Source organism: Prionailurus bengalensis, chromosome B3 (genome assembly GCF_016509475.1).
Source record: "Prionailurus bengalensis isolate Pbe53 chromosome B3, Fcat_Pben_1.1_paternal_pri, whole genome shotgun sequence".
In the NCBI taxonomy this organism is placed as follows: domain Eukaryota; kingdom Metazoa; phylum Chordata; class Mammalia; order Carnivora; family Felidae; genus Prionailurus; species Prionailurus bengalensis.
Window position 1 is genome coordinate 62052688 of NC_057355.1, and position 24304 is coordinate 62076991.

The window sequence follows — 24304 nt, forward strand, 5'->3', positions numbered from 1 at the left end:
CATCAACTGATGAATGGATAAAGAAATTGTGGTTTATATACACAATGGAATACTACTTGGCAATGAGAAAGAATGAAATCTGGCCTTTTGTAGCAACGTGGATGGAACTGGAGAGTGTTAGGCTAAGTGAAATAAGTCATACAGAGAAAGACAGATACCATATGTTTTCACTCCTATGTGGATCCTGAGAAACTTAACAGAAGACCATGGGGGAGGGGAAGGGGAAAAAAGAAAAGTTAGAGAAGGAGGAAGCCAAACCATAAGAGACTCTTTTTTTTTTTTTTAATTTTTTTTAACGTTTATTTACTTTTGAGACAGAGAGAGACAGAGCATGAATGGGGGGAGGGTCAGAGAGAGAGGGAAACACAGAATCAGAAGCAGGCTCCAGGCTCCGAGATGTCAGCACAGAGCCCGACACGGGGCTTGAACTAGTGAACCATGAGATCATGACCTGAGCTGAAGTCGGACACTTAACCGACTGAGCCACCCAGGCGCCCCCATAAGAGACTCTTAAAAACTGAGAATAAACTGAGGGCTGATGGTGGGTGGGAGGGAGGGTAAAGTGGGTGATGGGCATTGAGGAGGACATCTGTTGGGATGAGCACTGGGTGTTGCATGGAAACCAATCTGACAATAAATTTCATATTAAAAAAAAATATTTCCTGGGGTGCCTGGTGGTTCAGTCCGTTAAGCGTCTGACTCTTGATTTCAGCTTAGGTTATGATCTCCTGGTTCAGCAGATTAAGCCCTGAGTCTGCCTCTGCGCTGAAAGTACGCAGCCTGTTTGGGATTCTCTCCCTCCCTCTCTCTCTGCCCCTCCCTTGTGCTCTCTCTAGTTCTCGCTCTCTCCCAAAATAAATAAGTAAACTTAAAAAATATATACATTTTCCTAGACTGCAGGGTTTGAGATTCAACAGAAAGGGGATATCTGGCCTCTCTCCAGGAAATTACTAAAAGGAACAAAGTACTTACTTACTTTATTTATTTATTATGATAGAGACAGAGCGTGCACATGCAAGTAGGGGAGAGGGGCAGAGGGACAGAGAATCTTAAGCAGGCTCCACACTCATCATGGAACCAGATGCAGGGCTCAATCCCACGACTCTGGGATCATGACCTGAGCCACACTCAAGAGATGGGACACTCAACCAAATGACATACCCAAGGACGCCTGAAAAAAAATATTTTAAATCAAAAGAGGAACATGTAGGAGGGCTTCAAAGAACTTTCCCCTTGTCTCTCTCTTCCATTAAAGTTCTAGATCTTTTAGGGCTTTTTTTGGTGGTAGACAGTTTGGGAAAGTCACCTTGGTTTAAACAATGAACAGCTGGATTTTCTTCCTTAAAAGTTACAACCACCACTCTGAGGGCATCAATTCAATCCATCCAAAGAAAACTTATCTTGCTAAAGTATTTCCCACTAACATATGGCATTCTTTTTTTTTCTTTTTTTTTAACTTTTTTTAAGTAGGCTCCACACCCAACGTGAGGCTCAAACTCACAACCCTAGGATTAAGAGTTGCATGCTCTGCCAACTGAGCAAGCCAGGTGCTCCTAACATATGGCATTCTTGACAGAATTTCTCTTCCAGGGGGGCTCAGTCAGTTAAACGTCCAACTCTCGATTTTGGTTCAGGTCATGATCCCACGGTTAGTGAGACTGAGCCTTACACTGGGTTCTGAGAGCACAGAGGCTGCTTGGGATTCTCCATCTCTCTCTGCCCCTCCCCTGCTTGCAAGCAGGCGCATGTGTGCATTCTCTCTCTCTCAAAATAAATGAACATCTAAAAAAAAAATAATTTCTTTTCTAACACGAACATGGAAAGAAAAAGTTGAAATAAATATAAATAATAAAATAATAAATAAAAGTAAAATAAAATAAAATAAAACAAAGAGATGAAGACTAACAGGCTGTGCCTCTTCTTTTGCAACAGGGCTAGAAATAAGCAAGTAAACAATGGCCACATGTGCTCTGTAGAGGGGCCCACTAGGTAAATGACAGTACAAATCAGGACCCTCAAATACCACTCAGTCCCTGGGGCCAAGCCCCTGCACACCCACCTCATCATCGCTGTTGGACGTCTCAGAGTCTGAGGAGGCTGCAGGCTGACTCACAGGTGGCTCTTTCTCCTCGGAATCACTGCGCTTCCGCTTTGCCAGGGACAAAAGCTCCTAACAGGGCAGAAGTAGACACATGAATTTTGCTCAACAGAGAAAAACATTCAAGGACAAGAAATGCCCACCTTCCCTAGATCTCTTCTACCTCTTTGTGCTTTCCATCGAAAAATGTCACCGTGGGAACTTTTACCACACAAACAGACTAAGTGCCAGTATTCCTAAGCATTAAAGAAATGTTTTCAAAAATCTGCCCCTTTCTTCTTAATGGGAAATGTATGTCTGAAATGGAAAAGTGACTAGAAAACTGAACTAGAGGGTACCCCCAAATTGCAACCTGCTACATAAGCACCAATTCTGAGGAACTGATAGAAGAACCATGTGTTCAAAGGTAATCTGCTCATTGATCTTACTGGTATAGCTAACTAATGCTCAAAGCATCCTCTTACTGTAATTCATGGGAAAATTAGCATTTGTGGGCTGTTCTGAATAAGCTAACAAACTCCAAGGTTCTAAGATCATTTCTTATTTTGAATGCTTGAATCAGAAAAAACGAGGTATATTTTTGGTGTTTAATCCCAAGTGTGATAACAAGCAGTAAGTGTGCTGGCTTCTACATGAGAATCCTAATTTGATAACCCAAATGTTTCCATTCACCACCTCTGCCTTGTCCCGGTCATTGTGACAGATTAGAAGGGGAAGGATGTGCCAATAAGTGTCATGGCTACAACCAGAATTTGCTCTCTTACATGGTTCCTTTCTCCAGTTACTTCTTGCCAACTCAGACCAGTCACCCAAAAATGCCACAAAAGGAAACTTCTGTTTCTTGATCTCTGTAATATCAGTACCAGTCCAATGTTATACTGTACTTACTTGGCGTCAGGTGCTTTTCTAAGTATCTAACATTTAATACTCACGACAACCTTGAGGTAAGTTCTTTTATCATTCCCATTTGAAGATAAAGAAACCAAGCAACAGGAAGGGTTAAGTAACTTACCCAGGTAACACAGCTAGTACATGAGAGAGCCAGGATTCAAACTAGTGGAAGATAGAATCCTAGCTCCTAATTCAGTCAAGGTCTACCAGTCTAAAACATTTTTTCCCTTCTGCCAAAAAAAGAGAAAAATACAACTAATAAATACTAGCAGTATTATTTCCTGATGATGATGGTGCTATACAATTATACATCAAGTGCAAAGATGGATTTTAAAATAATAGACTGCTACAAAGTATCTATTTTCTTCTTCCAGTCTCTTTCTATTTTAGGAGTATACTCTCCTTGGCCAGAATGAGAAAATGACCTTCTCAGATTAACAGCTGACCCGCTCTCTTCTTCATATGCAGTCATGAAATGTTACTCTTCTCATTTCATTAACGAGAGCTAGCATACCAACTTTATGAAAAGACTGAAGATCGTAAGAACATTCTACTTATTCACTCCAAAATAGTAACTTCTATTTACCAAATGCAAATTACAGCAATATGTGTATGTGTTTATGGTCTTTTAAAAAACTTGAGGGGGTGCCTGGCTGGCTCAGTCAGTGGAGCAAGTGACTCTTGATCTCGGGGTTGTGAGTTCGAGCTCCACCCTGGGTGTAGAGATTACTTAAAAATAAAATCTTTAAAAAAATTAAAAACTTGAGATATAATTTACATAAAGTACACTTTATCCTTTCTTAGGTATACTATGAATTTTGACAAATACTTACAGTTTAACCACTCCCACAATCAAGATATAGGGCAGTTCCATCATCCTCACATATACGGCTGTAATTTGCATTTGGTCAATTGGAGTTACAGTTTTGGTGTTAAAAAAAAAAAGACTGTTCTTTCAGGAAATTAATGCTCTTTTCAGGAAATTACTGCTCTTCATATCCTTTCCTCCATCCCACAACAACCACAGACCTGTTTTTTGACCCTACAGACAGATCTACCCATTGTAGAATATCATATAAATAGAATCATATAGTATATAGCCTTTTGAGTCTGGCTTCTTTACTTAGCAAAATACATTTCATATTCACCCATGTGGCGGTATATATCAATAGTTTATTTCTTTTTATTGTTAAGGAGTATTCCATCATGTGGGTGTACCACAGTTTATTTACCAGCTGAAAAACATTTGGGTTGTTTCCATTTTGGCGTAATTCATGTTCATATACAGGTTTTTGTGTAAATGTAAGTTTTTATTTTACTTGGGTATATACCTAGAAGAGGGATTTCTGATTTACATGGTAATTGGCAGATGGCCTCTGCTATTATCTCCCTTGCCACATTACCTTAATGCAAATTTATAAAATTCAGAAAGATTTCTGATAAGTTATCTCTTTCCTGAGGTTCACAAATGCACTAGAAATCTGTTTTAACACCAACTCACTATAACAGGGATTTGGATACCTAGCAATCAAATCCTACCTTGAAACATTAACTATTACAAGTGGCAGGCATCCATTAAAAGTTACTGTAACTAAAGTGTTAAAATGTTAATACTGCCTTCCTGTTAAAGAAGTTCCACTCTAGAGGCGCCTGGGTGGCTCAGTAGGTTGGGCGGCCGACTCTTGGTTTTGACTTGGGTCATGATCTCATGGTTCGTGAGTTCAAGCCTGGCATCAGGCTCTGTGCTGTCAGTGTGGAGCCTGCTTGGGATTTCTCTCTCTCCCTCACTCTCTGCCACTCCCATGGTAGAGTTTATGCTCTTTCATCAACAAACAATTGCATCTGATAGACACAGTCCCTCTTCTCCTAAGACATTCAATACCATATTAACAATAGTATGGGGACAGCAAAGACCTTCCTAACAGTGTGAAAGACACCCTTTCCACAAGTTAAGAATTGCACAAGAAGTTAATGGGGGAGCACATGGCAAGGCTACTCTACAATTAAGTCCCTTAGTCTACTGAGGGCTTGTCAAGTACAGCTCAACAGACCAAGTGCAACGGAAAGTCTTTCCAACATGCGTACGTGAAGAGACCATCATCAGATTTACTACTTGTAGGGGATGACGGATCCAACACATGGACTTGAAAAAGCCAATCTAAAACTGATTCATGCACATGCATGGGTCCAGCTGCAGCTCTCTCCTGCCAGCCCGATTCAACTGTACCACGCTGGTTGAGATGTTTCTGTGTGTCCAGTGGTTCTTTCTCACCACTGCCCCTGTGTTTCATCTCATCCAGTGAAAACCTTCCGACTTATCGCAGTATTTGTCTAAGGGGATGGCAGTCAGGGGTGCTAGCGTGTAATATCAAGTTTAAGATGAACTAAAGATCTGCTTAAATTAAGGCCAATGCCCAACATAGTATAGGTATGGCTGTGCAGGATACCACATCTGGCCTCTAGAGCAGTTTCCTCAACTTGCTTAAAAGCGATATTTAACATTAAATCAGATTGCCAAAACCAAGACACTAAAATAAAGTAAGTCTAACTGCACTAACGTAATGTTTATTAAAATAGCACCATTCCGGTTAAGATTAGAATTCTAATCCATCAATACATGAAGACTCGTAAACCTTAAGATTTCATTCCCCAACCCCATCACTCACACTGCACTTTTTGTGATGTTATGCTGGGATCGATCAGTAATAAAGCAACTTAGCTCTCTCTTACTTACTTAAAGGAAATTAAATCTCCTCTCTTTAATCAAATCTCCCATGATCACATGAAAGTGGGATACATAGTCTGCACCCCACAAGTGAGAATAAAAACCTATAGGGATAAGCCTCAGAGGTTTTTATGGCTAATTAGCATGCTGAACTCTTTCTCACTTATTCATTCCACAAATATAACTACTGTAAATAATTACTACCGGCTAGTATGACCAAACATCTTGGTTTGCTCAGGACTGTTGTGGTTTTAGCACTGCAAATCCTGAAAACTCTAGGAAATTCCTCAGTTCCAGGCAAACAGGGACAAATGATCACCCTATTACGAGTACCTATTATGCACCACCAAGCCCTGTAGACAGTCATCAAAAACGATGGGGCACCTGGATGGCTCAGTTGGTTAAGCGTCCAACTCTGGCTCAAGTCATGACCTCATGGTTCCTGAGTTCAAGTCCTACATCGGGCTCTCTGTTGTCAGCACAGAGCCTATTTCAGATCTTCTGTCCCCCTCTCTGCACCTCCCCTGCTCTCTCTCTCGCTCTCTCTCAAAAATAAGTAAACATGAAAAAAAATTTTTTTAAGATATATAGTCCTTGACCTCGTGGAATTTAAAATTGAGTGAGGGAGACAGACAATAAACAAGAAACAATTCACTATATCTTATGATAAGTGCTAAGAAGAAAGTGAATCAAGTGAATGGGGAATGTATCAAGATATGGTGATCTGTGGAGGCTTCTCTGAGGCAATGGCATTTAGGCTGAGACTAGAAACTCTGAGAGAGGAAAGAGAGGGGCCGTTTTCTGGACAGAGATCTCCAGATGGAATAGCTAAGGCCCTGAAGCTGGCAACAGCTTGGTGTATTTGAAGAACTGAAAGAGAACCAGTGTGACTGGAGCTTAGCAGGCAACGGGGAGAATGGAGTAGGGCTGGTGAGAGGTAAAAAGAAACCAGATCATTTCAAGGTTTATAAAGCAGTATCAGGAGCATGCATCTTATCTGAAGGCAATGGGGAGCCATCAAATTGTTTCAGGGGGAGTAACCATCTTCAGACAGTTTTTAAAAGAGCACTCTAAATGACAGAGGAACAGACCAGAGGGGCCAGGGTGGAAGTGCAGGAAGGAGTCAGAAGGAATCCAGAGCAGTGTCATCAGAGTGGATGGTGACCTGGATAAGGACAGGGAGAAGAGGGAGGACTAGAAAGATACTGAGGGAAGAGTGGTAATTCACACAGGTTTAAATTTGCGATGTTAATTCTTATTCTTTCTTTCCTATCAAAACTGTAGGTAGAATAAGATTCCAATGGTGGACACTGGTTTACTTTTCAGGAGTAAGAAATGGAGCCATTGTGTGTATGTATGTTTTTGAGACAGGGAGGTATTTCTGGTTTGTTGGAAGTGTTTCAACAAGCATCTACCATTTTTTTTAAGCATCTACTATTTTTATTGAAAGAAAACAAATCAAAACAATGAACATATACACCAAAACCCTTCTGAAGTAATTCCAAAGTGGGAGTATAACAATCCTTTATGTTTCTCATGATTGGCACTAAATGTGGCAACGTATCCTTCATATTTCCAGCCAAGTAATTATAACTGTAGATAAAATACTGAGTTCCATATATGTCCACAATGTTATAAACTGACAAAATCACTTTTCAGCCTGTTCAAAATGTACATTAAAAAAATTCTATTGTTACTTGTTCGTATCTAGTTCCCTCTTCTAATATACTTTCTAAGTAATGCACATTTCTTCTACCCCTTAAAGGGATATTAGTATTAAATCAGAGGGGTTGGAGCAAGAACTCCCAAACTGACACTATCTCCTGTCTCTAACTCTTCTGTAACCAAAAAAGTCAAAAAACTTTCCACCGTGGATATGCCAAGAAGCATTTGCATATTTAACAAAGGTTTATTAAGTGCCTACTCTGTGTCAGGCAGGCATTAACATTATTATTTTTAAAAATCTTCTCTTTAGTGGCACCTGGGTGGCACAGTTGGTTGAGCGTCTGACTCTTGATTTCAGCTCAGGTCATGATATCTCAGTTCGTGGGTTCGAGCTCCACATCAGGCTCTGTGCTGACAGTGCAGAGTCTGCTTGGGATTCTCTCTCTCCCCCTCCCTGCCAGCCCGTGTACATGCTCTCTCTCTCTCAAAACAAATAAACTAAAAAAACAAAAACAAAAACAAAACAAAACCCCAAAAACCTGGAGAGACAGGAATATAGAGAAGATTTTTTACAATGTTTATTTATTTATTATGAGAGTGGGGGAGGGGCAGAAAGAGAGGGAGAGACAATCCCAAGCAGGCCCCACGCTGTCAGCACAGAGCCCAACGCAGAGCTGGAACCCATGAACCTCAAGATCATGACCTGAGCTGAAGTTGGACGCTTAACTGACTGAGCCACCCAGGTGCCCCTCCAGCTTTTTTTTTAACGTAGGCTCCATGCCCAACATGGGGTGCAAACTCATCACCCCAAGATCAAGAGTCGCGTGCTCTACCGACTGAGCCAGTCAGGCCCCAAGCACACATTATTTTCAACTACCCACTTGACATTTCCACTTAAATATCTCACAGACAACTTTAATCTCTACATCCAAGAATGAATCCATTTCTTCACCTTTTTTTTTTTTTAACGTTTATTTATTTTGAGAGAAATAGAGAGAGAAAGAGTGTGCCCATGCAAGTTGGGGGAGGGACAGAGAAGGGGAGAGGATCCAAAGTGGGCTCTGCACTGACGGCAGAGCGGCCCATGCGGGGCTCGAACTCACAAACTGTGAGATCATGACCTGAGCCAAAGTTGGACGCTTAACCAACTGAGCCACCCAGGCACCCCCCCCATGCTCTTTACCTTTAAACCTGCTCTTTCCCAAGGTTCCCCAACTCAGGCCAGAACCTCCTCTTCCTCACCTTCAACATTCAATCATCAAGTCCTCTCATTTTATCCTTAATATTACGTCCAATCAAATCTCCTTTCTGCTGTCTCTGTAAGTACCATACCAGTACAAACAAGTCAAGCATTCATTTAACAAACATTGACAGGGTATCTGCTGCATACCTGGCACTGTCCTAGGTGCAGGAATACTACAGTGAACAAATCACCTTGCCTACCTGGAACTTCCATACTAATGGAACTTCTGCTCTACACCATCTCTCACCTGAACTCCTCTCTCTACCACCTAACTGGTGTCCCTTCTCTAGGTTACTCTCCACATAACAGTCTGGGGAAACTTTTTAAAAGATGAATCTGAACACCTCTTCTAGCTTAAAATCCTTCAGTGATTTCTCATTACCCTCAGAAGCAAGTCCAAAGTCCTTAAAGTTGCCAACATGGCCCTACCAACAACTTTAAAACTTTTTAACCTCAGCCCACTGTAAGATCAATGATACCTCATGAGCCAGTATACAAGAAGCATAGGTTTCAGAAAACAATACTCCTTTTTACTAAGTCTGACACATGATGTTTTCTTTTTTAAAAAATTTTAGTTTTTAAAAGTTAGTATCTATACCCAACATAGGACTCAAACTCACAACCCCAAGATCAAGAGTCATGTGCTCTACTGACTGAGACAGCTAGGTAACCCTGATGTTTTCTATTTGATTCAATTTCATTTTCATTTTTAATGCTGGTTGTGATTCATTAAACTGACTTTTCCATCTTCAAAGGGTCCAAATAGAGACTACTGCAGCTTCATTTGTACCTTCTCTCCCCAACTTGTTATATTCCAGTCACTGTGTGTTTCTTTCAGTTTCATTAGGGTGCTAGGTCCTTCCTGCCCCAGTGCTTCTGTGCATGCTGGTCCCTCAACCGTGAACACTCAACATGTCTCTGTGCTCTTTGGTCTCCTAATCTTTTCCTTAACACATATTCCAGGTCTCAATTTAACTGTTACTCCCTCCAGGGTCACACTCTCACAACATCCTTGCTCTTCCCTCATAGCCTCTAGCAAAACTGAGGAAGTGACTCTCTGAGTGAGCAGTGTTTGCCCTGCCACAGACTCAGCCCTGCCCTCCCCTCTCCTCTCCACTCCTCTCCTCTCCACCCCCCCATTCCCCCACCCCTCCCACCCCCCACCTTTCTCTAAACTCCCTGAAGGTGGAAACTGTTTCCGTTTTGTTCACCCAGTAATTGCTCTGGTCCTAGCACCGTCTAGCACATTTATTGAAAGATAAACAATCTCTGCCCTTGAGGAACTTACAGTCTAGGAAGGGAGCAATAAGTAGTATGCCAACAGATTTGGGGGTGAAAGATCTGTTTTGAATTTTTCTTAAAAGCCTCTCTGTTAAAGCTCCCATGGGACTCTATCTTCTCTGCACAGAAAAGGTGAGTGAAATTAGCAAAGGAGTTACATCAAGCTGAATGCAACACTATGACACAAATTAAAAAACTTCAGTAGTCAACAGTGACACTTCTCACAAGTTCTTCATCCTAGACTTCTACCAAATTCTGCTCTAATATAAAGAAGACTATATGAAAGGCACAACTTTTAAAGTTCCCAACTTTTATGGGGAAGGTTTACGGAAGGATACTTTATAACAATGGTATTTTTTATATATGTCTAAAGATAACTCCTTAGAAAATACTTAGGGGCCTATTCTTTCAAAGACAAACTTAATTATTGCTACTTCAAGTATCATGAGCAGAGAAAAAGAGGACATGACAACATAATCACCATTTGAAACAAGAAAGGAAATTATGAAATAAAGCGTTCTAGTATGCATGTAGCTCAATTTTTTTTTCTTGAGAAAGGCAGAGTAAAGTTTTTATAAATACTGAGTTGTATTGATCTGAATAAAGAACTCTTATTACTTTATTACCTTTGGATACTTTCCATTTTCTAAGACCCACTGCATAAATATTATTCCATTAAGAGCGACACACATTATTTCCATGGAAGTACATGATGGGGTAAACAAACAAACTAGGTTTGTCTCAAACTCTTTTCCAAGAGGTGCCAAAACCAAGTATCTTCAGGATTTGCAATTCTAAAATGTTGAAGAAAGGGTGTGCCCAACATAAAAAATAAGGTCACTAACAGGTCATATGTTAAAAGAAATCCTTCAAATTCTCAAAGGTCTGAGTTTTTAAAATCTTTTAAAGTTAAAACAATTTTAAACTACTTCGATTCAGTTACTACACACCTTCCTTCCCATCATGAAGAAAGGAAAAAGAAACAGGCCTCAACAAAAAGTATCCCAACAATTCAAATAGCTTCAGAGATTTAGAAAAGCCAACAGCTTTGCCATCTCAAACATCTCTGTTGAGTTTCTTCGGTTCTGCACACACTATGGCCAGGACAGGAAGCTATTTCTCTCCCAAACAAACTACTTAGAGTGTCTTATTAAAAAGATTAACTTGCACACAGACAGTGGTCTCAATCGTTCACAAAAATAAGTACCTGGGCTGTTCCTAGTAAAAATGCAGAGTCAAGGGCTCTATCCAAAGAGGGTCTGATGGGAGCCCCTGCAAAGTACATTTTAAATAAGTAACTCAGGCAGCTTCTGACACAGGTGGTCCTCCTCCCACCACCAGGAAGAACCTGTATAGAAGGCTCACCTGCCTCACTTTCAGCAAGGACTAAGACGGATGTAATATTTCTAACATAATGGCTTAGGTTCCCACCGGGAAAACCCAGGGACAAAGGACCTCCTTTCTAACTGTGCTTCACTCACACTAGACCTCAGATTTGTAACAGTATGGTCTTTTCCACAAGAACCTTACACTAGACAGCAAACATGATTTTACACCCCCAATGAAGACCCAGAACCAGATGGAGCAGCCCAAGGTTATCTTGGTTATAAAGGCCCAGGATGCATTAATTTTGTTCTGAGGATTCCAAAGACCCCCAAACCAGCCTGACTTGGGACTTCTGCTAAAGGTCTCTGGAGATAACTTATAGAAGGCAGAGATCTTTGTTTTTGATTCCTCTGACAGTCTGACACAGCACTGAATAGACAGACACAAGGCACTGGTGCCTCTGTTAGGATGTGCAGGGAAAGGGAATTTTGATCTGGTTCCCATCTGATAAAAGAATGCCAACGAGAGTGGTTGCAGAGGAAAAAGTTGAAATTGCTGTTAAATTGTATTAGGTATTACTTAGAAATTTTATGCTAATTTCTTTTTATAAATAGATAAAGCTGGATTTAAAGTTGCAATCCCTTCCAGTGTCCACTACAGTAGGCTCTTTGTGGATCAGGTAGAACCTCTCTATCAGAAAAGGAAACTCTCAATTCATTTCATTTGTTAGAATTCTGTGGAAAATCACTACGGACAGAGTAATTTGCAGCTTAGTTCATTCATCATCAGTCTCAGAGTGCTTTACTAAGGAAGCGCCCAAATAATCTTTTTAAGTGATGTAACAATATCCTCCAAACTATTCAATGGACTTTACAAACATGGATTCTAGCAACATGGAAAATGACCATGAAACATCATTCTCATTTTGCACTATAAAAAATTAAAAGACTAACAGATTAAGTTGGTATAGTGAGGAGTATGGGCTTTGCAGTCGTGCAGATACGGAGTTCAAATTTCAACTACACCACTGGCAAGTTGTGTGAATCTAGGTAAGTTACTTCTTCAATCTCCATTTTCCTCATATGTAAAATTGAAAACATGGTACCAACTTCACCATCATTTGAATACGTGACAATGTAAATAAACGACTCAATTGAGGTTGACTAGTTCACCCCAAACACTATGTAAATGGTAGCTGACGTTATTATTAGAAATACCTACATTTCTAGATCAGAAAAAAAAAAGTTCTAATCCTAAGTGCCAGTCTAAAATTATCAACCAAACTTTTCCAAACCAAGAATATATTTTTTTCCAAGAATTTTTTTTTATATTTTTATAAATTTCAGGAGCCTTTCAGTTCCTACCCCCAAACAGGTTTTCCTCCTTTGATAAAGCCCCACTACTTTCCCACCTCCTTACCACCATTTTCAAAACAGTCCTCTTTTCAATACATTTTCAGTCCCCCCCCCAAAAGTCCACCCCTTTCATGCCTTAATACTTCAGTCCTGAGACCTGTGGCCTAATACAAACCCCCCAACAAGGCATTTATACAAAAGCCTTAGTTTGCAAGTGCTTGTACCAATATTAATTCTTACAAATACTTGATCCTTGTAATAGCCCAATTAGATACTCAAGGTTAATGTTGTATCTAGATTTTACAGTTACAGCCAAAAGATACATAGCTAAAAAATAGCATGGCCAGCCTGGACCTCAAAATTTCAGATTCTAAATTCACTACTCTCTCTACTCAACTTATAAAGCTACTACTTCTTGAATATTCTTTCTTCATACCATTTGTTCACAAAACATGGCAAGAATCCTCTTTGAATCTTCTAGTATCACTAGAGCACTGCTATAAAGGACAGCTCCTCCCTACAGTATTTTCTAGGATATAAAAACAATTCAACCTTAAGACAGTGAGACCAAAAGTTACTTTCAATGGCTCCTGCACAATCTTCAAATAAGAAAGAATTCTGGGATGTTGCATGAAAAGAGCCCAGAGGCCTCAGCCATAGTCCTTCCATATCCTTCTATATATTTCTCCACTTATGCCCACTTTCCTCCTCCCAAGAGTTTTCTTCGGTCTGACATCTCAACAAGGACCCTTCTCAACCACAAACGACCCTAGTTGCCAAATAGATTTGTGCCTACAGCTAAGTCTTTCTCGTCAAGCACGGCAGAGGTTCCCCGGAAGGTTTAAGAGTGTCTCTACTCTTGGTCTACACCCCTTGTCTGAAAAACTTCATCTTCCAGAGCCCACACCTTCTCGCCCCCCACCCCCACCACCCCACACTCACCCTTGCACCTCCTCCCAAATCTCCCAGGCTCCTGGGTTGGCGGGCAATACTTCCTATCTCTCCGGGCTCGGATCGCCCGGCCTGCAGCCCGCCGCCCGCCGCTCCGATCTGGCCCCAGCAGATCACGGACCGGTCTGGTTCCCCAAGCCAGAGGCCCACCAGCCTGGTCCCTGCCCCGCCTCCCGGCCCAAGGCGCCAAGTCCTCGGGGCTCCTTCTCCAGGCCCCGGCCGGACTCCGAGGGCCCCGGGCGCTGCGGGGAACACAAGAAGGAGGTGGCAGCGGAGGTCAGGGCACGGGGCGGGCCGGGAGCTCGGGCCGGGAGGCCCCGGGCCCGGCCAGCTCCCGGCTCCCGTGGCCCGGACTCAGCCCTCCCGCTCCGCCGGCCCGCGCCTCCGCGGCCTGCCCTCACCTGATCGAGGTTCTCATCGCTGCCGCTGTCCTCCGTGTCCGAGTCGATCACGACGCGGCCTTTCCGCTTCTTTACCATGGTGGTCCCCCGGCTCCCACGCCGGACGCCGCCCGGACTCCCCTCTTGCCCGCCTGCCAGTGGGACCGCCACTGCCGCCGCCGCCGCCGCCGCTCGACCCACACAAAGGCGACCGCGCATGCGCGCTCCGCTCCGCCCCTGGCCCCGCCCCCCGCTCGTCGCACGCCGTTCGCCGGCGCCCGGCACCCCGCCCTACCCCACCCCCGACGCAGCGTGGGAGGCGGAGCCCCGTACAGGGCTGGGTTCCGGGCAGTGGACAGTGGTCCCATACCCTGCGCGGGCGCCGGGAAACCTTGGGTGTGTCTCTTCTACCGGCCCGAAGATTGGTGTGCTACGTACCTATCGTGGACGGGGCCTGCGAGCATCTGGGTCCTCTCTGACAAGTCTTTCAACTGGCCCACACTGATTGAATGTCAGGGCGATGTCAGGGACCTCCCGCCTGGAAGACACAAGTTGGCTGGACCATCTTGAAGGCATCCGTCGGGGATTAAGCCTGCCTACCTGGGTTGTGCAAGTGACACCTGTGCTGGAACCTGGAGGATGCATCCGAATTACCCAAAAGAAGACTAGAAGGAAAGATGTTCCAAGCAGAGAACCGCGTGGACAAAGGCCCGTAGATAATTGAAAAAAAATTGGGTTCAGGGACAAAGTTCATTATGGAACACAGAATATGATGTATGTGGAGGAACGCAGCGGCCACATTATTCACTGCCTAATAAGCTATAATCAGAATCCTGAACTTCAGTATTGAAAATTTTTAAACTGAAGGATGACGTTATTAGATTTGTGTTTTAAAAAGATTACTCTGAACGCAGTTTGATGAATGAATTAGAAGAGAGGGAGCCTAAGGGCTAGGAGACCACTTAGGCTGTTGGAGTCATTATGGCAAGAGATGATGGTGCCCCAAAGTAAGCAAGAGGCAGTGGAAATGGAGAGAAGTGGATGGATTCTGGATAATTTGGAAGACAGAATTCCCAGGAATTGAATATTAGTTGGAAGAGGGGTAAGACGAAGTCCAAAACACAAATAATGCTTAGAATTTGGCTTAGGAATCTAATCTTCGTGATGGTGAGTGGGTGCTTCATCAAGATAAGGAACATAAGTGTAAAGGAGGTTTGGGAGACTGGTGTATGCAGGAAATAAGTTCAGTTTTTTACCTGTTGAGGTTAGCTGATTAAAAGGACAACTTCAGGGGCGCCTGGGTGGCGCAGTCGGTTAAGCGTCCGACTTCAGCCAGGTCACGATCTCGCGGTCCGTGAGTTCGAGCCCCGTGTCAGGCTCTGTGCTGACAGCTCAGAGCCTGGAGCCTGCTTTGGATTCTGTGTCTCCCTCTCTCTCTGCCCCTCCCCCGTTCATGTTCTGTCTCTCTCTGTCCCAAAAATAAATAAAAAACGTTGAAAAAAAATTTTTAAAAGGACAACTTCAGAGACACCTGGCTAGATCAGTAGCTAGAGCATGCGACTCTTGATCTTGGGGTTATAAGTTTGAGCCCCATGTTGGGCAGAGAGATCACTTAACAGAAAAGGGCAATTTCAGAAGTGATTTCTTCGTGGGATTTTGAATATAGGGTAGAGAGCATAAGCAATAAGAATTTGAAAATGTTCTCAAAACTTTTTGGGAGACCATTAATTCTTTATTCTGGTAGTGAATTTAGGAGGTAGACCCCAGTCTTCTCTAGGCATTACTGGGCACAGGCAAGTTGATGAATCCTTGCTCTCTGGCTCCCTTTTTCTTTTCCCTTATACTGTATAAATTTTATTTTCTCCCATAAGTTACAATACATGTCACAAACATGCATGCTGTAAAGTGATAGTAAAAGAAAATATACCAGACTTAGAGGAATCCCTGGAAGTAAACACATACCTAAATGTCCAATTTGCTTCCAGTTAGCTTGAAAATGTGTTCAGGATTAAGGTAGAGAAAACAACCTAAGGCCCAATTACCTCTTTACTCCAAAAGATTTTTATTAAGATATAACCCCTAGACCACTCTCCTCCAACATATCCTTGGAACTGAGCCCATGGCCAGAATGACTCGAAATGACCAGGCTAGTTTCTAGCCACCCTGAATTTCGGCGGCTTTCTGTGAGGACCCTCTTTAAATGTGTTAATACAAGAAGACCAGGAGCGCCTGGGTGGCTCAGTTGGTTAAGTATCCAGACCTCTGCTCAAGTCATGATCTCACGGTTCATGACTTTGAGCCCCACACATAGGGCTCCATACTGACAGTGGGGACCCTGCTTGGGATTCTTTCTCTGCCCCCCTCTCTTTCTCTCAAAAAAATAAACTTAAAAAAAAAGTCAATGTCCCTTGACTGCAATTAACAAACATATGTTCTAGGGTACCTGGCTGGCTTAGTTGGGATAACCTGTGGCTCCAATCTTGAGTTCATGAGTTCAGGCCCCATGTTGAGTGTAGAGATTACTTAAAAACTCAAGAAAAAAGGGTATGTTCTTTCTTTGAGTGAAATCTGTTGATTTCAATCTTTCTGTGAGGGATCTTCTTTTTTTTCTTTTAATTTTTTTAATGCTTATTTATTTTAGAGAGGGAGGGGGGGGCAGAGAAAGAGGGAGGCAGAGAATCCGAAGCAGGCTCGGTGCTGACAGCAGAGGCTCAGCAGGACTCAAACTCAGGAACTGTGAGATCACAACCTGAGCTAAAGTTGGATGCTTAACCAACTAAACCACCCAGGTAGCCCTTCTAATAATTCATGGGCTGGAGTTGGTCCATATTGAGCCCAGACGGTGTCTAAATTGAATGAATAAATATGCTGTGCTCTAAACTTCCTCTTCATTTGGTTCCTGGAGAACCCAACCTGTGAAAGTTTTCCCTCAGTAAATGAGAATAATGATAATACCTGCCTCTTTGGGTTGTAATAAGGTTTAGATTAGTTAACATATGTAAAAAAGTGCTGAGAATACTTCCTTGCATCAAGTAGGCCCTGGCATAGAGTAAGCCCTCAATAAATGTCAGCTAGAATATTTTTTCCTGATTGTAAAAATTATTCCTACTGGGGCACCTGGCTGGCTCAGTCCATAGAGCATGCAAATCTTGATCTCGGGGTCATGATTTCAAGCCCCACGTTGCGTGTAGAGATTACTTTTAAAAAAAGTATTCCTACTGGGGTGCCTCGGTGGCTCAGTTAAGCATCCTGAACTCCCCTCAGGTTATAATCGTACAGTTGGTGAGGTCAAACTCCACATCAGGCTCTCTGCTGTCAGCACAGCAGAATATTGTGCTCCCCGTGCTTGCTGCCCCTTCCCACTCATTCCTTCTCTCTCTGCCTCCCTCAGATAAATAGATTAAAAAAAAAAAAAAAAACTTAGGGGCACCTGGGTGGCTCAGTCGGTTAAGCAACCAACTTTGGCTCAGGTCATGGTCTCGTGGTTTGTGTATTCAAGCCTCACACTGGGCTCTGTGCTGACAGCTTGGAGCCTCGGGCCTGCTTCAGATTCTGTGTCTCCCTCTCTCTCTGCCCCTACTCTGCTTGTGCTCTCTCTCTCTCTCAAAAATAAGTAAACATTAAGAAAAAATTTTAATAAAATAAAAAAAATTTAACTTAAAATATTCCTATTTATTGTAAATAAATTGAAGGACAGAAAAGTATAAAGGAGGGGTGCCTGGATGGTTCAGTCAGTTAAGAGTCCGACTCGGGCTCAGGTCATGATCTCATGGTTCATGAGTTCGAGTCCTGCATCTGTGCTGACAGCTCAGAGCCTGGAGACTACTTTGAATTCTGTCTCTGTCTCTCTGCCCCTCCACTGTTTGTGCCCTCTCTCTCTGTCTCTCCCTCCCTATATATATGTATATATATATATATATATATACATATATATATATATACACATATACATATATACATATATATGTGTATATACACACATATATGTATATAAATCATATATATATATACACATATACACATATATATATATACACACATATGTATATAAATCTCAAAAATAAACATTTAAAGAAAAATTTTAAATAAAAGTTAAAGAAAAGTATAAAGGAAAAAGAACTATGTAAAATTCTACCATCCCAAGATATCCGCCCACTCTACCAAAACAACTGTTTGCATGTGCATATATTTATTCAACACATACTTACCAAGTACCTACTATATGCCTGACCTCAGGCACTGAGCTAGATACTGAACAAGATGAATAAGTGATCAAGACAAGATCCTTGCTCTCAAGAGCTTACCTTTATACACACGCACACACATTACAAAAGGCATGCACTTAAAAAAATATTTTTTTAATGTTTAGTTATTTTTGAGAGACAGAGACAGAGCATGAGCGAGGAAGGGGCAGAGAGAGAGAGAGACAGAATCCGAAGTAGGCTCCAGGCTCTGAGCTCTCAGCACAGAGCCTGACACAGGGCTCAAACTCAAAAACCATGAGATCATGACCTGAGCCAAAGTCGGATGCTTAACCAACTGAACCACCCAGGCACCGCACTAGGATGGTGCTCTTAACGACCGTTAGCAGTTCTGTGCCTCTCCCTGGTCAGGTAGACAAGCAACTACAGCCTGCTTACCTAAGGCAATCAGAACCAGCACAGTGGAAATAACTTTAGTGTAAAACAGGTGGAGGAGCGAGATCATACATGTGGTCAAGACGGGGTAGGGAGGTATAAACATAGTAGCCAAAAGTGGGTCTAGGGATGGGAGGGTTTTCTAATGCCTTTCCAGGGCTGCAGGAGAGGGGCCCTGAGCCCCTAGTCACATTCTCCTGCAAGCCCACGAGTGACATTCTAGGCTTTGATAGTGTGGAGAAAATGTCATTTCACAGCCTCCAAATCCATCTGCATCGAAGCCCCTGTTCTCTAAGCAGCCCCTTAATCCAAGAAGGCTTTCCCTCATGGGGATAGACTGTATTGCTTGGCAGACAGACATACTGCTCATGGTAAATTGTTAGTCAATATTATAAATCATTCTGTCTTTGGTTAGTAGGACTGGTTTACCAGAGCCTGATCACTTTTCAGTGATAAAATGAGCAGGCAGACTTTGAGGAGAGGTGGCCATCTGGGGAGACTCTGAGCTCAGTGTTCCCTTCAGCATAATGCCATGCTTTTCTCTCATGGCTCCTTCCTCTTTCTCCCCTCTTACTTCTCTGCCTTGGACTGGATGACTGTCTTTTTCAACCTGAAATCATCCTCCAATACCCCATTGTGTGAATTAAATCATATTTTCCTACCCACTCCGCTCATGTACTTCCGTGTTTCTGTATTACTCCAGGAGTGTGGCATGGTAAAACTCCTTTGCTGCACTGTGGATTGATTGATTGATTGATTTAGAAGAAGAAGAGAAGGAGAAGGAGAAGAAGAAGAAGAAGAGCCTAAAGGAGGAGGAGAGAGAAAAGAGGAAAAGATGAAATCAAAAGGGAAGGAAGAAGGTAAATTCCTCCTGTATTGAGGGCAGAGCTTAAGGCCAAGGTTTCTTTCAGTGTCTCCTCTAAGCTCTTTCTTTATTCATTCAACAAGTGTGTTTTTTGGATGCCAGGAAGTGCTACATCTGTTTCTAGGTTTTGTTCCCTTGAGTAAAATATAATTTGGAGAGTTGCGGGAGAATATGAGCCTGTTTCAACCACTCCCAGGCCGTTTTAAATTTATTTTTTTTATTAAAAATTTTTTTAATGTTTACTTTTGAGAGAGAGAAACAGAGAGACAGAGCATGAGCAAGGGAGGGGAGGGCAGAGAGAGACAGACAGACAGACAGACAGACAGAATCTGAAACAGGCTCCAGACTCTGCACTGTCAACACAGAGCCCAATGCAGGGCTTGAACTCAACAAACCGGGATATCATGACGTGAGCCGAAGTTGGATGCTCAATGAACTGAGCCACCCAAGAACCCCTAAATTTATTTTTTGAAATAAAAAATTAATGTATATCGATTATAAATAAGAAATATAAATACAGAAGTTTATAAAGTAAAAAAGAAGCTCTCATCCTCATTCTCCTTCTCTTCCAATCTCATTCCCCAAGAATAACTCCTAGGACCAGTTTGGTATATATTGTTCCAGGCCTTTTAGGACACATGTGTAAGCACATCCAAAAACAGGATCATGCAACATGTACTATCCTATAATGTAACCTCTCCCAGCAGTGTTAGTCTGGCCTGACAGCCAGGCCAAGGGGGCATAAAGGAGTCAGAAAACACTATGTGAGACTCCAAGTTAACGTCTACCTCCATCAGCCTGAGCACATGACTAAGTTGTACATATCCAATGAACCTGGGGCTTCCTTGCATGTAAGTGTTCCCTCTGGTGAGTGAGAACTGATTTTAAGATGTTATGAGTTCAGCCCTCTCTCTGGCCTCTCTCAGTATAGCTGCATGATTAATAACCTTTGGTTCCTACCTTAGCACACATAACAGATGTGTATATTTGATATGTACATACCCTGATGGGTCCTTTGTACTCAAAAAACCCCCACAAAACCCTCTAGAAGGCATGTCAGAATGCCAGGAAGTGAACAGTATGTTTCCATAAGGATAACCTTATATCTTTAAATTTTTTTAAATGTTTATTTATTTTTGAGAGAGAGAGAAAGAGACAGCACGAGTGGGGGAGGGGCAGAGACAGAGAGATACAGAATCTGAAACAGGCTCCAGGCCGGTCAGCTGTCAGCACAGAGCCTGACATGGGGCTCGAACTTGGGAAGAGTGAGATCATGACCTGAGCTGCAGGGGGATGCTCAACTGACTGAGCCACCTGGGTGCCCAAACCTTGTATCTTTAAAATTATTTTTATAGGGGTACCTGGATAGCTCAGTTGGTTGAGCATCTGACTCTTGATTTCAGCTCAGGTCATGATCCCAGGGTTGTGGGATCAATCCCTGCATCAGGCTCATGCCGAACATGGAGCTTGCTTAAGATATTCTCTCTCTCTCTGCAGCTGGGTGGCTCAGTCAGTTAAGCATCAAACTCTTGATTTCAGCTCAGGTCATGATTTCGTGGTTCCTGACATGGAGCCCCATGTCAGGCTCTGTGTGACAGCATGGAGTCTGCTTGGGATTCTCACTATCCCTCTTTCTCTGTCCCTCCCCTCCATGCACATGTACTCTCTCTCTCAAAATAAATAAATAAACTTAAAAAAAAAAGATTCTGTCTCTCCCTCTGCCCCTCTCCCCCATTTGTGCTCTCTCTAAAAAATTTAAAAAATAAAATTATTTTTGTAATTATTTGCCAACTTTTTTAGTATGATTATTCTTGAGACCTATATCATAAGTGTAATTCAGAAACACTAATACAAATGAATTCCATACTTTAAATTCTTTATCAAAAGCCAAACTTGTGGCTTATTTAGCAACAACCAGGATTCCCTGACTTATTACATTCTGGTGTCAAACATTCAATTGAGCACCTGCTCTGTGCCAAGCACTGAACTGGGTGCCAAGGAAACAAAGACGAACAACACATCATCCCCATTTACGATCTAATAGAATGGTTACTGAACTTTACTGAGAAGCACAGCCAAGCTTACTTTCACTCGTGGAAAGTCTGCTGTGGATCTCAGAGACACTCTGGGACAACTGTCCTCTTCTTGTTGGATTAGTGATTCGGGTTGTTTCGATGCTTGGTGCATCCATCTCAGTATACACTTTCACAGTAACTGCAGCAAGGGAAGAGAACATTGGATGGTCTTAAAACTGAAATGAAACACTGGCCTGAAATTGATAAGTGTCATGTCTGTTCACAATCCATTGGCTAGAACTACTTGTATAGTATGGCTGCCTAATTGTAAGGAGGCTGACAGGTATAATCCTCCAATATGCCTGGAGGGGTAGAAAACCTGGATGGAAAACCCTGGAAAATTCTACCTTATTAATATGTGTGTATACACTTGCTCATAACAAATTTAATTTCTTTTTTTTTAAGTTTTAAAATTTATTTATTTATTTTGAGAGAGACAGAGACAACACTAGTGGGGAGGGGCCGAGAGAGAGGGATACAGAGAATCTCAAGCAAGCTCTGTGCTACCGGCACAGAACCTGATGTTGGGCTTGAACTCATGAAAACGCGAAATCATGACCTGAGCTGAAACCCAGTGTTGAACACTTAACTGACGGAGCCACCTAGGCGCCCCGAAAAATTTCATTTCTTACTGTGGGTCACAGTAAAAAAAATCTTTGAGAAACTACTTTACTGCTTCCTTCCCTCCGCAGGGTCCTCACCACACCCTGCAATCCAAAGAAGTGCATAGAGTTGCCAAACCTGCATTCAGAGACCAGTTCTACCACCTCTCTGCTTCTGTGGACTTAGTCGGGTCACCTAACTTCTCTGAGCTTCATTCTCCTCAGAAGTAAAAAAGTATCTGCCTTCAATATTGTGGTAAGGCATAAAAGACATGATATAGTAAATATCTGGGTCTAGGCTTGACTGGAGGTGTTAATTTAGTCAATAGAAATTGTCACCGTTCTGCCAAGCAGAATTCTTACATTTCTCCAGATATAATGTCTGTTGCATAATGCCATGCCTTTGCGCATGTGTGCTTCCTTCTCTGGGTTGATTTTCCTCCTCTCTGCATGTTAAATGCTTTATCATTCAACACTCATCATGTCCTTCCCCTCAGAACTGTCCCTTAAGGTGAGCAAATAAGCAGATGTGATACAAAGTAGTGGATCATGAGCATGGACCCTGGAGATAACTGGCAGTCATGGTGTGAATCCCAGCTCCACCATTTCACCAGCTATGACAGGCCTGCGACCAGCAAGTTACTTAACATCTTTAAGACTCAGTTTACTCACCTGTGAAGCAGGTTTAATATTAGTACCTACTTCGTAGGACCACCGTGAGGATTAAGAGGGAAAACGCCCCCAAAATGTTAAGTTCAATGTCTGGCCCATAAGTGTTCATTACACTCTTCATGACCCTGTCCCTGTATCTGGTACCTGCCTCTGCTAGAATTCCTCTCAAACTGTGCTGCTATTATTCGTTTGGTGCCATGCCCTATACTAGACTATGTCTTGCTGAGACTGTCCCAGAGTTCAACAATAATAGCTAGGGTTTTTTTTTTTTTGAACACTAATAAAAAATCCTAAGAAATATGCTAAACACTTTACATATATTATGTCAATTCATTTTAATTGGAAAGTATATCAAGGTCCTCCTACCTACTAAGGTTGGCCAGGACCGGACAACACTTTTGCCTCTTTTCTCTCTGCAACATAGGTAACTGCAGGGCTTTACTCATTCATGTCCTGATGCACAGCAGCTACAATGTCCTCTGGTTCCACGTCTCCAGATGATACTTTTAAGGCCCATCTCACTTTGAGTGAGAAGGTCTCTCTTTGCAATGGCTGTTCTTGGTCTGCTTCACTGTGTTTCTTTTGTCATGTTATCATTTCAAGGCATTTGGCTGCCTTATGTCTATAAAAAGACCGTCCTCTGTTGGCTCCATTTCTTTTTAAAAAAAAATTTTTTTCCAACGTTTATTTTTTTATTTTTGGGACAGAGAGAGACAGAGCATGAACGGGGGAGGGGCAGAGAGAGAGGGAGACACAGAATCGGAAACAGGCTCCAGGCTCTGAGCCATCAGCCCAGAGCCTGACGCGGGGCTCGAACTCACGGACCACGAGATCGTGACCTGGCTGAAGTTGGACGCTTAACCGACTGCGCCACCCAGGCGCCCCTGTTGGCTCCATTTCTAATTTGGATGGGTTTTAGTTTTGTTATGAACAAAGCTACAGTTAAGTTCTGGCAAAGCCCACTACCTGGGAGCTCCTGGGAGGCTAAGAAAGAAGGCAGCGCAGACCTGGCTGGATTAACCAAAATAATAATTTCTCTCAACCCTTTGTCTTTATTCTCTCCCATAATGCCTCCACCTTCTCTTTTGCCTGCCATTCTCACATCCTTCCTTCTTGATTTGATCAATTTCCCTCCCTTCAGCCTCCCTTTCCCCACTGCTAAGGAATACCCATGGGGTTTCATACACTTAAACAGTTAATGAATAGGGAAATGCAAATCAGAACCACCATGAGATATCACTGCACTTACTTTAGGATGGCTCTTCTAAAAAAAAGAAACACAAACAGAAAATAACAAGTGTTGCTGAAGAGGTAGAGAAAATGATTCTTGTGCATTGCTGGTGGAAATGTAAGATGGTGATTTCTCAAAAAAATTTTAAGTAGGCTCCATGCCCAGTGTGTGGCTTGAACTCATGACCCTGAGATCAAGAGCCTCATGCTCTACTCACTTAGCCAGCCAGGTGCCCCGATTCCTCACATCTTAAACATTAGAATTACCATATGGGTTTAATAACCAAAAGAGTGAAAGCAGAGGCTTG

At 42.5% G+C, this 24304-nt stretch overlaps 2 protein-coding genes across 4 annotated transcripts in view; one reads left to right on the forward strand and one right to left on the reverse strand.

The window, feature by feature from the left end:
- The window catches only part of RTF1 (RTF1 homolog, Paf1/RNA polymerase II complex component), a 50832-nt gene extending 36698 nt beyond the window's left edge, over positions 1-14134 (reverse strand). Inside the window, exons 1-2 of the mRNA XM_043555612.1 lie at positions 13937-14134; positions 2060-2170 (exon numbers count right to left, since the gene is read on the reverse strand). Coding sequence (XP_043411547.1) covers positions 2060-2170; positions 13937-14134 — 309 coding nt within the window. The remainder of the gene's footprint in view (positions 1-2059; positions 2171-13936) is intronic.
- Positions 14135-22221: 8087 nt separating this feature from the next.
- NDUFAF1 (NADH:ubiquinone oxidoreductase complex assembly factor 1) overlaps positions 22222-24304 on the forward strand; it is a 28902-nt gene continuing 26819 nt past the window's right edge. Inside the window, exon 1 of one of the 3 annotated variants that reach the window (XM_043555616.1) lies at positions 22222-22350. The gene's annotated coding sequence lies outside the window, so the exon portion shown is untranslated. The remainder of the gene's footprint in view (positions 22351-24304) is intronic. The other 2 variants (XM_043555615.1, XM_043555614.1) reach the window with 2 other exon arrangements.